The 14999-nt window shown below is 45.1% G+C and overlaps 1 protein-coding gene across 1 annotated transcript in view; it reads left to right on the top strand.

The window, feature by feature from the left end:
- Positions 1–14999, top strand: part of LOC124805298 (forkhead box protein K1-like) — a 255255-nt gene that overhangs the window by 146375 nt on the left and 93881 nt on the right. Inside the window, exon 2 of the mRNA XM_047265812.1 lies at positions 1952–2114. Coding sequence (XP_047121768.1) covers positions 1952–2114 — 163 coding nt within the window. The remainder of the gene's footprint in view (positions 1–1951; positions 2115–14999) is intronic.

Genomic DNA, 14999 nt, shown 5'->3' with positions numbered 1-14999 from the left:
GCATTTAACTTAACGCAGAAACAATCAGCTATCTATATAATGGCAAACTCAGCCCTATTCAATGTGAAGATTAGATTGAGCAGTATTTACGTCCCTGGGTCCAACTCAAATCAAATGGTTCAAATGGCTCTGAGCACTATGGGACTTAACATCTGAGGTCATCAGTCCCCTAGAACTTAGAATTACTTAAACCTAACTAACCTAAGGACATCATACACATCCATGCCAGAGGCAGGATTCGAACCTGCGACCGTAGAAGTCGCGCGGTCCCGGACTGAAGCGCCTAGAACCGCTCGTCCACTGCGGCCGGCAGGGAATTTTTCTAGTTGATCATCAACCATAACAGATCGCTGTTACCCCACGACCATGTTGGTTAAAATGACATGTCTGAATGTCTGTGGAGGAATGGTAGCCCATTCTTCCTCAAGAGCCGAAGACACTGAAGAAGGCACTCAGGTTGGAAGCTGGGGTCTGGAGCTAATTCGACGTTCTAAATCATTCCAAAGATATTCCCTTGTGTTGGGGTCAGTCTCTGGGCAGGCAAGTCCATTTCAAGAATTTTTTTCCCATAAACCATTGTCTAAAATATGCTGCCTTATGATGGTGTGCATTGTCACGCTGATAACAATAATCGTCTCCAAATTGTTGTTCTACTGTACGCAGTACACAATGTGTTCGTATCCTTCCGTATTTAGCGTCTCCTTAAGCGCAACAAAGGGACCACGAAAAACACATCTCGTAACATCACTTCTTTCCTGCTTCACTATTGACACTGCACACCATGGAAGGTAATGCCCTCCGGGAATTTGGCAAATAGAAACCCTTCCATTGCATTGCCATAGAGTATAACGTGATTCATCACTCCAAATCACTCATTTTGTTATCCACTGTCCAGGTAGTCTTTCTTTACACCACTCTTGTAGTCAGAAAAGCAGCACCCCGCATTTCCTCGAAGAAAAAGGGTCCGATCATGCTTGATGTCGTAAATCCAACCATCATGACTGTGTCGTCATGGAATGGGGTTTCCACGACGATTCTCGGATTTCCGGTAGTCCAGATTCTGCAGTTGTCGGTGGTGACAGACCCTTGGAGTGTGAAATGGGTTTAGTCGGTCCACATCACGTTAAACAACCAATCGTCATCTTCCAATATTTTTGAGTGCCCACACCGCAAATGCTCTCGCCGTCGCAAAATCCGTGACTAACAGGTCGTAATGAAGCAGGATGTTGTACGGGATAGCATTGGAGGGTACACTCTAGTGCTCTCCAAACAGCAGTGCGTGCAACTTCACGAGCGTTGACTTCACCATGCGGAATGAACCCGCTGAAATTTCTATTTCTTCACAAAACTTTCCGAGCAGCAGTAGCACTTGTGTTTGGTCGCTCATTTTGGGAGCTTCAAACGTCGTGATCATTTTCTGCACTACGGCACTTCTCACAGGACATTTACCCGTTCGAATACCCTTCTTATGGCGATAGGATCGTAAGGCTAAAGTAGCGGAATCTCTATTCCGACAGAAAAGCTTCGCTAACGGTACCTTTTCTGGTAAAGTCAACATGACGCGATTGCTGGTGCTTCTGACTCCCACCTTCATTACATTTCATTTTATACCCCGATTCTCATGCGGCGTCACTGACGTATTGCTATCCAGCCCTTTTTGTTGACGGTTTGTGCACTCGTTTTTGGTTTCAGTCAAACCCTATGTCATTTCATGCATCTGTCTAGTTTACTTCTCTATCTACATTATTCCACGAATCAATGCGTTTTCAAATGTTAACGGACTTTTGGGTTACCCTGTGTTTCGATTTTCCATTCATTTCACTGTCTCTGTTATGCCAAGGATAGTCACTATGGCTACCATGTGATTTTTTGAACATGCAGTGCTTTGCACGTGACGAAAGATTATTGGCCCGAGTGGAATTTATTTTGATATGTGTTGTTGGTGTTGCAGGGCGACCTGTGGAAGCTCGCAAGCCCGGTCCGCCTCCGGCCGTGGCTTCCCCGAAGACGCCGACTGGACCTCGGAAGCCGCCCTTCACCTACACGGAGCTCATCGAGCAAGCCCTGCGCGAAAAGGGCGAGCTCACCGTCTCCGGTATCTACTCCTGGATATCGTGAGTACCCTGCACCGTGTTTCTCTACTAGTAAGATGGTGTGTAGAATATATGAGTCTGGCGATATACCATCTGACTTTCGGAAAAGCATCATCCACACAATTCCGAAGACGGCAAGAGCTGACAAGTGCGAGAATTATCGCACAGTCAACTTAACAGCTCATGCATCGAAGCTGCTTACAAGAATAATATATAGAAGAATGGAAAAGAAAATTGAGAATGCGCTAGGTGACGATCAGTTTGGCTTTAGGAAAAGTAAAGGGACGAGAGAGGCAATTCTGACGTTACGGCTAATAATGGAAGCAAGGCTAAAGAAAAATCAAGACACTTTCATAGGATTTGTCGACCTGGAAAAAGCGTTCGACAATATAAAATGGTGCAAGCTGTTCGAGATTCTAAAAAAGTAGGGATAAGCTGTAGGGAGAGACGGGTCATATACAATATGTACAACAACCAAGAGGGAATAATAAGAGTGGACGATCAAGAACGAAGTGCTCGTACTAAGAAGGGTGTAAGACAAGGCTGTAGCCTTTCGCCCCTACTCTTCAATCTGTACATCGAGGAAGCAATGATGGAAATAAAAGAAAGGTTCAGGAGTGGAATTAAAATACAAGGTGAAAGGATATCAATGATACGATTCGCTGATGACATTGCTATCCTGAGTGAAAGTGAAGAAGAATTAAATGATATGCTGAACGGAATGAACAGTCTAATGAGTACACAGTATGGTTTGAGAGTAAATCGGAGAAAGACGAAGGTAATGAGAAGTAGTAGAAATGAGAACAGCGAGAAACTTAACATCAAGATTGATGGTCACGAAGTCAGTGAAGTTAAGGAATTCTGCTACCTAGTCAGTAAAATAACCAATGACGGACGGAGCAAGGAGGACATCAAAATCAGACTCGCTATGGCAAAAAAGGCATTTCTGGCCAAGAGAAGTCTACTAATTTCAAATACCGGCCTTAATTTGAGGAAGAAATTTCTGAGGATGTACGTCTGGAGTACAGCATTGTATGGTAGTGAAACATGGACTGTGGGAAAACCGAAACAGAAGAGAATCGAAGCATTTGAGATGTGGTGCTATAGACGAATGTTGAAAATTAGGTGGACTGATAAGGTAAGGAATGAGGAGGTTCTACGCAGAATCGGAGAGGAAAGGAATATGTGGAAAACACTGACAAGGAGAAGGGACAGGATGATAGGACATCTGCTAAGACATGAGGGAATGACTTCCATGGTACTAGGGGGAGCTGTAGAGGGCAAAAACTGTAGAGGAAGACAGAGATTGGAATACGTCAAGCAAATAATTGAGGATGTAGGTTGCAAGTGCTACTCTGAGATGAAGAGGTTAGCACAGGAAAGGAATTCGTGGCGGGCCGCATCAAACCAGTCAGTAGACTGATGACCAAAAAAAAAAAAAAGATGGCCTCAGTTGACAGATCCAGCACAATCACCAACAGCTACTTCTGTTCTCTGCAAGTACCATGTGGTGTGTCGCGGAGAGTGCAAGTGGTACCACTACCATTCTCCCCTACTCGCTTTTCGATTCGCGATTGAAGCGCTGGAAGAAACGCTGTGCGTAAGACCGTCCACCCACGGGTCGAGTCAGCTAACGTTGACGTGGACGCTGACGGGACATCAAACCTCACGAGGGATGGGCTGTCGACAAACAAGACGCTTTCTGTGCCACTGGGGAAACATTCCAGTCGTTGACCTTCGCGGCAGTAATTGCAGCAGATACGTTATTCACAAAAAAAAACTACGATTTTTAAGTAATACTTCCTTTATGAAGAAGAAACACGCAGAATCTTCTAGAAAACAAAAGGTGAAAAAAAAAATTATTTTTGGAATGAGGTGGTCTGGAAGCTCCAGATATATCTTTAAAGCTCACGGCGCTATCAAGTAGGGTAGAGTTTCGACACAGGTGTTTAGTCTCCCATTTCACACTCCTAGGCCGGCCGCGGTGGCCGTGCGGTTCTAGGCGCTCCAGTCCGGAGCCGCGCTGCTGCTACGGTCGCAGGTTCGAATCCTGCCTCGGGCATGGATGTGTGTGATGTCCTTAGGTTAGGTAGGTTAAAGTAGTTCTAAGTTCTAGGGGACTGATGACCACAGCAGTTGAGTCCCATAGTACTCAGAGCCATTTGAACCACACTCCTAGCGTCTGTCAACACCGACAACTGCAGAATCTGGACTACGGGAAATCCTAGAATTGTCGTGGAAACCCCATTGCATGACGACACAGTCAGATGCACCAGCAATCGCGTCATGTTAACTTTACCAGAAAAGGTACCGTTAGTGAAGCATTACTATCAGAATAGAGAATCCGCTACTGCAGCTTTACGATCCTATCGCCATAAGAAGGGTATTCGAAGGGGTAAATGTCCTGTGAGAAGTGTCGTTGTGAAGAAAATGATCACGAAGTTTGAAGCTCCCGTAATTCTGCTACTGCTCGGACAGTTTTGGGAAGGAATGGAAATTGTATAGCGGGTTCATTCCGCATGGTGACGTCAACGTGCGTGAAGTTGCACGCACTACTGTTTGGAGAGCACTAAGGCGTACCCACGAATGCTATCCAGTACAACATCCAGCATCATCAAGAACTGTTAGCCACCAGTTTTGCGACGTAACACTGTATCTACAAATGTACTTATTTGTTATTTAATATGCAGAGTGTACCAAAAAAGTGCTTTTGATACGTCTACACCCTCATGTACATGGGTAAATGGAAATGCCGTGTGGCTAGGGCCTCTGTCGGGTAGGCCGTTTGCTTGGTGCAAGTCTTCCGAGTTGACGCCACTACGGCGACTTGCGTGTCGAATCTACGTGGGTAATCTGCACCTTCACAATAATTCTCTGTTATTCCACTCTCGAACAGCGCGCGGAAAAAAAGCAGACCTGTATCTTTCCGAGCGAGCTATTATTTCGCTTATTTTATTATGATGATCGTTTGTCCTTGTGTAGGTCGGCGTCAACAAAATATTTTCGCATTCGGAGGAGAAAGTTGGTGAGAAGTTTTACGCCGCATCGAAAAACGCCTTTGTTTTGATGATATCCACCCCAACTCCTGTATCATTTCAGTGACACTCCCTCTCCTATTTCCCGATCATACAAAGAGGTGCTGCTCTTCTTTGAACTTTCTCGATGTACTCCGTTTCCCCTTTCTGGTAAGAATCCCACACTGCGCAGCAGTACTCCAAAAGAGGACGGACGAACGTGGTGTAGGGAGTCTCTTTAGTAGGTCTGTTGCATCTTCTAAGTATTCTGCCAATAAAACGCATTCTTTGGTTATCCTTCTCCACAACATTTTCTGTGTGTTCCTTCCAATTTAAGTTGTTCGTAATTGTAATTCCTAGGTATATAGTTGAATTTACGGCCTTTAGATTTGACAAATTTGTGATGTAACCGCAGTTTAACGGATTGCTTTCAGCATTCATGTGGATAACCTCACACTTTCCTTTATTTACGGTAAGTTGCCAATTTTCGCGCCGTAGCATTGAAACTGTATACTTTCGTAGCACACAATTTGTAACACTAAAAAACATAAGCTACAGGAAGCTGTTACCTACCGATTGGTAGTTTCCTGTCATTCTATTATAACGAATCGCAGCTAAAACGACGCGCTCCCGAGAGATCCTCAATTTGCTGATGCTGCACAATGTACTCTTATGAGAAAGAAAAGTTACCAAATACGATGTTTAACGCCATACACTATGACGATTCGTATGTTCTTCTTGTGACGTAAAACGATGTCGCATCTCATTGGCCACGTTCCTCTCCACGAGACAAAAATCTTGCATGCCAGATTATTTATTTCTCGTTTCTCAGCGTAGTGTAACGTGGAATTCCAAGCTGTAACGTCACCAGCTGGTCGCTCACATGCGTTTTCACGTCCCGTGAGAGGACGGCTTTTGGCTCCGTACAACTACGCCTGCATCTATAATCTGCAAGCCACCTTAAGGAGTATGGTGGAAGGTACTTTATGTACCACTATCACTTCTTAGTTACAGTCGCGAATTGACCGCGGGAGACCTCCGTGTGAGATCGAATCTCTCTAATTTAACCTTCATGGTCTTCTCTTGAGATGTATCTAGGGGCAGACAAGTCATTAGTTGACATATGCTCTCGGAATTGTAACAGTAAACCATACCGTGATGCAGAGCGCCTCTCTTGCAACGTCTGCCACTGGTGTTTGCTACGCACCTCCATGAGTTATCCCGCTTTGTAAATGAGCCTTTAAAAAATGTGCTGCTCTTCTGTGCATCTTCTCTATTTTCTCAAACAGTAAGTTCTATTTGGTATGAATCCCATACTGACGACCAATATTGAAGTACTGTATTGCGCTAGCGGCGGTTTTGTAAGATACTCAATCTGTGGCTGGACTGCAGATTCTGGAGATTCTTCCATTGAATTTTAATCTGGCATTTGCCATATCCGCATTTAGTGTTATCTGGTAGTTCCACTTCAGATCGTTCTGTACGCTTACTCCAAGGTATTTTACGGACCTAACTGCTTGCAGTGATGTAATAAAATGGAACACCTAAAGCAGTCCTCATGATATTATTTATTATGTGGCTACCAGTTTCGGTGCTTCAGTGCGTCATCTTCAGGCCTTAACTGACGCTGACTGGGTAACTCCAATCGCATACACGATTCATCAGTCGCCAACATCTATGAACTGGTTTTCGCAGACTTCCGTAACAGCGATGTTTTGTCTCCAACCATCAACTACCAACTGACTGGAGAGACATTTTGAATGTCAGTTGACACTTGATGGTTGGAGAGACAGCATTGTTGTTCAGGTAGTCTGCAAAAACCAGTTCATAGATGGTGACCACTGATGGATCGTGCATACGATTCAAGTTAACCCCTCACTGTCAGTTAGAGCCTAAAGATGGTGCGCTGAAGAGCCGAAACTGGTAGCCGTATATTAAATTACATCGTAAGAAAGGATGTAGGTGTTCCATTTTATTACGTAAGTGAACGTTCGAGGTCCCTTAAACCCCCAATCATAAGGATGGACACACAGAAGCTTCCAGTAATTGTTCTGGTTTTGCGTAATCATACAATAAAGGGTCTTTATGTTCTAAGTACTCGCAATGCCTCTGCGAAAATCGTCCTTTAACTTCCGACATTATCCACTAGGTCATTTAAGAATCCCTTGGGATACGTCCGAAGTAAGTTTTACGCATGAAAATTTCTCTCCGTTGAGAATGTTACCTAAAAAGTCTTAAATCCAAACACGCAGCTGGATGAGACAGTGTGGAGCTGTATCGAATGGCTTACGGTAGTCGAGGAACACGGCATCTAACTGAGCGCCAGTGTCTACTGCTTTTTCCGTCTCGTGGACGAACACAGCGAGTTGCCTTTCACGCGATCGTTGTTTTCGGAACTCGTGTTGATTCCCACAGGCGAGATTTTCCGTCTCCAGAAATGTCATAAAACGCGATCATAAAACATGTTCAAAAACTGAGATGTACGCTACTGGCCATTAAAATTGCTACACCAAGAACAAAGATGCAGATGATAAACGGGTATTCATTGGACAAATATACTATACTAGAACTGACATGTGATTACATTTTCACGCAATTTGGGTTCATAGATCCTGAGAAATCAGTACCCACAACAACCGCCTCTGGCCGAAATAACGGCCTTGATACGCCTGGGCATTGAGTCAAACAGAGCTTGGATGGCGTGTACAGGTACAGCTGCCCATGCAGCTTCAACACGATACCACAGTTCATCAAGAGTAGTGACTGGCGTATTGTGACGAGCCAGTTGCTCGACTACCATTGACGAGACGTTTTCAATGTGCTGGCCAAGGCAGCAGTAGAACATTTCCTGTATCCAGAAAGGCCCGTGCGGGACCTGCAACATGCAGTCGTGCATTATCCTGCTGAAATGAAGGGTTTCGCAGGGATCGAATGAAGGGTAGAGCCACGGGTCGTAACACATCTGAAATGTAACGTCCAGTGTTCAAAGTGCAGTCAGTGCGAACAAGAGGTGACCGAGACGTGTAACCAATGGCACCCCATACCATCACGCCGGGTGATATGCCAGTATGGCGACGACGAATACACGCTTTCAATGTGCGTTCACCGCAATGTCGCCAAACACGGATGCGACCATCATGATGCTGTACACAGAACCTGGATTCATCCGAAAAAATGACGTTTTGCCATTCGTGCACCCAGGTTCGTCGTTGAGTACACCATCGCAGGCGCTCCTGTCTGTGATGCATCGTCAAGGGTAACCGCAGCCATGGTCTCCGAGCTGATAGTCCATGCTGCTGCAAACGTCGTCGAACTGTTCGTGCAGATGGTTGTTGTCTTGCAAACGTCCCCATCTGTTGACTCAGGGATCGAGACGTGGCTGCACGATCCGTTACAGCCATGCGGGTAAGATGCCTGTCATCTCGACTGCTAGTGATACGAGGCCGTTGGGATCCAGCACGGCGTTCCGTGTTACCCTCCTGAACCCACCGATTCCATATTCAGCTAACAGTCATTGGATCTCGACCAACGCGAGCAGCAATGTCGCGATACGGTAAACCGCAATCGCGATGGGCTAAAATCCGACCTTTATCAAAGTCGGAAACGTGATGGTACGCATTTCTCCTCCTTACACGAGGCATCACAACAACGTTTCACCAGGCAACGCCGGTCCACTGCTGTTTGTGTATGAGAAATCGGTTGGAAACTTTCCTCATGTCAGCACATTGTAGGTGTCGCCACCGGCGCCAACCTTGTGTGAATGCTCTGAAAAGCTAATCATTTGCATACCACAGCATATTCTTCCTGTCGCTTAAATTTCGCGTCTGTAGCACGTCATATTCGTGGTGTAGCAATTTTAATGGCCAGTAGTGTATATGGGAGGAAATAATATATTTCCCGATTCTCTCCGGAACGTCCTCTCTAGGAAAGTCAAGAGCAAACCATCCGTGATGCACAACGCCTCTCTTGTAACTTCTGGCTCTGGATTCTGTTGATTATTCGGTAACATAACGCCTTCGCGCCGACTAAACGATCCCGTGACGATCGAGTCGCTCTTCGTTGGAACTTCCCAATCAGTTCTATTTATTCTACCTGGCAAGGATCCGAGAATGGTAAGCAATACTCTAGTATCCATCGAACAAGCGTTTTATGAGCTACTTTTTTCTGGGCAAATTACGTTTCTCACGATTCTTCCACTGAATGTTTCTTTCAGTTTCATACGCATCTCCCACAACTAGTTTTATGTTGGTCATTTCATCTTAGGTAGCTACAGGTAGTTATTCTTAAAGTGATTAAAGCTGTACTTTTTTGCAGTGATAATTGCCCATAACGTAAGCGACATGTAATGGGCTTCTCCATCTAATTATAGACAATAACAACATTATCTTTGTGAGACTACGGATCATCCATCGGGTGTGTGTACACTGCCGGTGTGGCGATTCTCCTGGAAAACCCGGAATTCTCAGGGAATTTTTTTACCTTTAAACATGAGTAAAATCTCAGGGAACTCCAGGAATTTAAAAAAAAAATCTCAGTGAATTCGGCGTTTTCAACTTGGTACTTCAAAATACTTAATATTTAAAAGTGTGTTAGTTGTAAGAATATCGCTGTTTAAAAATTGCGGTTAAACCACTGCTTTTGCCTGGTATGTAGCTCAGCGGAGACGAAAGAAAAGTCATTATTGTGGTATGCAGCTGCCTGCTCCTCCCCCCCCCCCCCCCCCACCTCTTCCTCTGACCATTAAGTTATCAGGAGCTTCTTGAGACCATCTTCCTCCTCAACCTGAGATTCTCAGTGATTTTTTTTTCCAAATTTGGGTAACCGCCGTGTAGTTGTCCAGCGAAGGAATCCGAAGGAATCCCTGATTTGAAATTAAATACTTAGAAAACTAATATCGATAGGCTAGTGCGACAAACGGTATGGTTATTATGAAATCTGTACGAATTATATACAGCAGTTTCCAAATAGTTAGAAAAGCCACTAGAAGTGGCGCTGTAATCGCAATATGTATTGCCTATAAATAGTGCGCTGCAATTCATAGCGATCACCTCCATTGTTAAAACGTGAAAGGAGGTTGAAATCATGTATTCCACTGAACAATGTGTTTTCTGGTACTGGTACACGACAAGGTAGAACACAGGTCTACGACAACAAGGTGCAGTTTTCAAACATGATTTAATGTTCGAAAAGGATCCCACGGTAAAAGCATCGATCTTAGTTTTCGAGACATTTATTTTCGAAATCAGGGACTCATTCGCCGGACACTGTGTAGGATTCTCCTCTATCTGTCGAGATGAGAGTTTCGAAACACCTCGAAGATCATCTACACTGCTGGTCATTGAAACTGCAGCTCGAAGGACAGCAAATAAAGAAATTTTACTTAATGTGCGTATGCAGCATAGCAGAAAGAATACATTAGTAAATTTGTATTGGGTTTGGAGATATAGAAGATGTACACAGAGCTGTCACGTCTCGCAGCAAGAGAGACTATGGCAGTGGTTCCCTACCTAGGGGTAATTACCCACTGAGGGGTAAAAGGAAATTTTCTGAACGATAAAAACAAATGGGCCGATTGTGTAAGTTATTTTAAATGATCATAACTTTTACAAGTTTTCATGACTGTAATACCGATTGGAGAAGCCACCAAATACTAGCGTTAACACGTGACACAATGTGGTGGAGGTTACAGTTTGTGAAACGAATACCCGAACATCTTCCTCACATAGATCACCCACTGCACGCACTCTACGTACTTTGTACCATCCATCGATGATAGTAAACCTGAGACATACACATTATATATGCTTAACTAGCTCATGAAAATGCTATCAACGAGTTGCAGGTAGTTCCCACAGTGGATCAGAAATTGCTTCATTATTCATTTATTCACTTCGCAACAGATAACTGACCTATTATTTTATTATTGGTGGCAGTGCTTACAAGGAGCCCAGCAGCCAAGTGACTAATGTCGCATTAGGGAGAAGAATGCTGCAGTGGAAACATGTTTTGTAACAAGTGGCTCAGATGATGTAGGTAGCACTTGCGATGCATTGAGAACTGCATCATTACGAAAAAAAGTTTTAGAAATAAGCAGTATCGATTGTCTCATTGACTCATTAGTTAATGGTTTAATATAACACTTACAAAAACTGAATTTCTCGTATCTTTCATCATTTTAAAAATAAAATGTTCAAAAGAAATTTTTTTCATTCTAAAGTTTAATTTGGCGCTAATGCTCATGATGGTGGGAGCAGGGGGTAAGGGTATCAGTCAGTATCTGATTACATTTAGGGATAATGGTCTCAGAAAGGTTCGGAACCGCTGCTCTGAGGCGTCTGGACATCAAGTTGAGCTGACCTAGGATGACAGACATGGGTATTTCAGTCCATGTTGCTTCAACTCGTGAGTTCATCAATCGTACTCATAGTGACTGGCGAGGGATGGCATGCCAGTCTGTGAGCAGCACATGACCGGATTTTTCAGTGGCCGAGAACTCTGGAGAACGTGTTGGCCAAGACAACAGCTGAACACTCTCTCTATTGAGGTAGCTCAGTACTGCACGCGAAACAGGCAATATTGTGTTATGTTGAAAGAGGGTGTCATGCAGACTCCATGATAAAGGAGATCCACCGGCCTTTGCACGTCAAGAAATGCAATGCTTGCAGTCAAAATTACTGGGTATGCCATCCGAGATGATAATGTGTATCTTATGGCACCATATAACACCACGTCAGGTACTGGGCCCCTGTGACAGTGACGAATGCAATCTGACAACGTTGGGTTTCCTTGGGGCATCCACACACGGATGTATCTATTGCGATGTAGAACCAGAACGCATTTGGAAAGACGACGTGGTGCCACTGCTGTGTCCTGTGTTGTCATTGAGCGCTCCGCTGTTGTCGTGCCTGTCTATTTCCAATCGAGGGAAGAAACAACTATGTTTGCTGTACTCACAGTCCTACGCTGCACATCCTCACACTATCTGTGTAGATACTTGTCTTGCGGCAAACAAGGGATGTGTGGATGACTATCCTGCATGGTCGAACAAACAATACACCTCTCCTCTCTGGTGCTAGTCGTGGGGCACTCAGCTCCTGCCGGCCGGAGTGGCCTGCGGTTCTAGGCGCTACAGTCTGGAGCCGAGCGACCGCTACGGCCGCAGGTTCGAATCCTGCCTCGGGCATGGATGTGTGTGATGTCCTTAGGTTAGTTAGATTTAATTGGTTCTAAGTTCTAGGCGACTGATGACCTCAGAAGTTAAATAGCATAGTACTCAGAGCCATTTGAACCATTTTTTGAACTCAGCTCCTGCTTGGCGTCCTGGACAGCATGTTCTCCAGATCTCTCACCCATTGATAACATCAGACCATGGGTTGTCGAAAGACTACCATGCCAACACTCACCACCTGCTATGATTAATAGATCTTGGAGTAGAGTTGAAGCAGCATAGAGTGATGTACCCATGCCTGTCACCCAAGCGCACGACACAGTGCCCAACAGATTAGAGCTTTTGTTGCTGCCAGAGGTGTCAGCTGTGTATGTTAACATTAGAGCTATAACGCACTAGGCAACCAGGCCACAGCAGCCTGGCAGAGGCAGCTGAAATGTTGAGCAGTCAGTTAGTGGCAGCCAGCTTCGGTCAGTTGTGACCGATAGCCCAACGAGATGGACGAGCAAAATGTGATACAATGTGTCCCACTCGAAAGAGACTCCACAAATATACATTTCCTTAAATTACACTTAAAGGCTGTGCATGAAAATCAGGAAATGAAACGAACATGTCATATCTTGTTCCTGGAGAAATAAAGGTGAATCACAAAAGGTGCTGGAAGTGATCGCCCTCGACTTGCAAACACAGTTAACCACGACGCTCCAGATTCTCTCGGGTTCCATTCCCGGCGGGGTCAGGAATTTCACCTGCTTCGAGATGGAAATGGAAATGAGCGTTTGGCGCCATTGGCCGGGAGGCCCCTTACGGGGTAGGGCCGACTGCCTTGGTGCAGGTCTCATTAAATTCGACGCCACATAGGGCTACCTGCGCGCCGGATGGGGATGAAATGATGATGAAGGCAACACAACACCCAGTCCCTGAACGGAGAAAATCCCCGACCTAGCCGGGGATCGAACCTGGGCCCGTAGGACGGCAATCCGTCACGCTGACCACTCAGCTATTGGGGCGGACCTGCCTCGAGATGACTGGGTGTTTGTGTTGTCCTCATCGTTTCATCATCATTCATGAAAGTGGCGAGTTTGGACTGAGCAAAGGTTGCGAATTTGTACGGGTGCTGATAACCGAGCAGTTGAGCGCCCCACAAACCAAAATCATCATCATCATCGAGATTCTCGAATGCTGTTACCAGAACCTCTGGTGTCATTGTCTGGATTTCATGGATGATGTTCTCTTGTAAATATTCCAGCTTGTGTGGTTTGTCTCTGTAGACCTTGCCTGTTAAATCAGGTGACCTTGGCGGCCATAGTCTTTTCGAAATCATTCTGCGGGGGAAAAATGTTTCGACCTCAGCCATGGACACTCGAGAGGTGTGGCACGTGACGCCATCCTGTTGGTGCCAGCTGAGGGTAATTTCTTCATCGTCCAACTGGTTCACAAAGTCCCGAAACATTCCGGTATAAACTGCACTCGTCATATTGGACTGGAAAAAAATTGGTCCGATGATGTGATACTGCACAGAACACGCCAATCTTATGTGGATGCAGGGGTTGCTCGACCAATGCACGTGGATTTTCATTACAGCACAAACGTATATTCTGAGAGTTTACATAGCGAGAGAGGTGTAACCACACCTCACCACTGAACCATGTGTACTGCAATATTCCTGGCCTCTGAGAAATAAATTTCTGAAACCAACGGCAAAATGTAATGCTTTTGTCTTTGCCATTGACATTCAGTTCCTGAAAACTGTAAACCTCTATGGATACATGCCGGCTTTCTTCGCAGCTCTGTGACATGTGCTTCGTGACATTCCACATTCCCCCATCTTGTTCACTAACTTTTGTACGCAGCATTTAAACAGTTTGTGCTGGTCACCAAATCGTTCAACAAACAAATGGTTCAAATGGCTCTGAGCGCTATGGGACTTAACATCTAGGTCATCAGTCCCCTAGAACTTAGAAATACTTATACCTAACTAATCTAAGGACATCACAAACATCCATGCCCGAGGCAGTATTCGAACCTGCGACGTAGCAGTCGCGCGGTTCCGGACTGGAACGCCTAGAACCGTTCGGCCACAGCAGCCGGCGTTCAATAAACATTTGCTCACATGTCTTAATGGAACCAGTAATCCAATATTGTTTCACAAGAAACACGCACTCTTCGACAGATTCGCGATACATTGTCAGTAAACACTGAACACAGAGATCCAACGACACCGACGCGCGGAAACACACTGTTGCGTCAAACGATGTTGCAAAGTGCAGTGTTGCCACGTCAAACGTCATAAATTACACGGTGCTATTTCAGCGGAATTGCTACACATGTTTGTGGGGCTTCTTTCGAGTGAGACACCCTGTATGAACCCGGTCATTCAAGCTCAATTAACTATAGCTATAAAAATTATTTTTCCGTCGTTTTACGTGCTTTATGTGATGCGGAATATAAGTTCACTTACATAGATGTTGGAGAGTATCTACATCTGAATCTGTACGCTGCAAACCATAGTGAAGAGCGTGGTAGAGGGTATATCCCACTGTACCAGTGAAATGAAATAATTGTATGGCATTCATGGCCGAGAGTCCCCACCTGGTAAGTTCGGCCGCCGAGCTGCAAGTCTTTCGACGTGACGTCACATTGGGCGACTTGCATGTCGATGATGATGATGAAATGAGGATGAGAACAACACAACGCCGCCGGCCGGTGTGGTCTTGCGGTTCT

The sequence above is a fragment of the Schistocerca piceifrons genome, chromosome 7 (assembly GCF_021461385.2).
Source record: "Schistocerca piceifrons isolate TAMUIC-IGC-003096 chromosome 7, iqSchPice1.1, whole genome shotgun sequence".
Classification (NCBI taxonomy): Eukaryota; Metazoa; Arthropoda; class Insecta; order Orthoptera; family Acrididae; genus Schistocerca; species Schistocerca piceifrons.
This window is presented reverse-complemented; position numbering and strand designations above follow the sequence as displayed.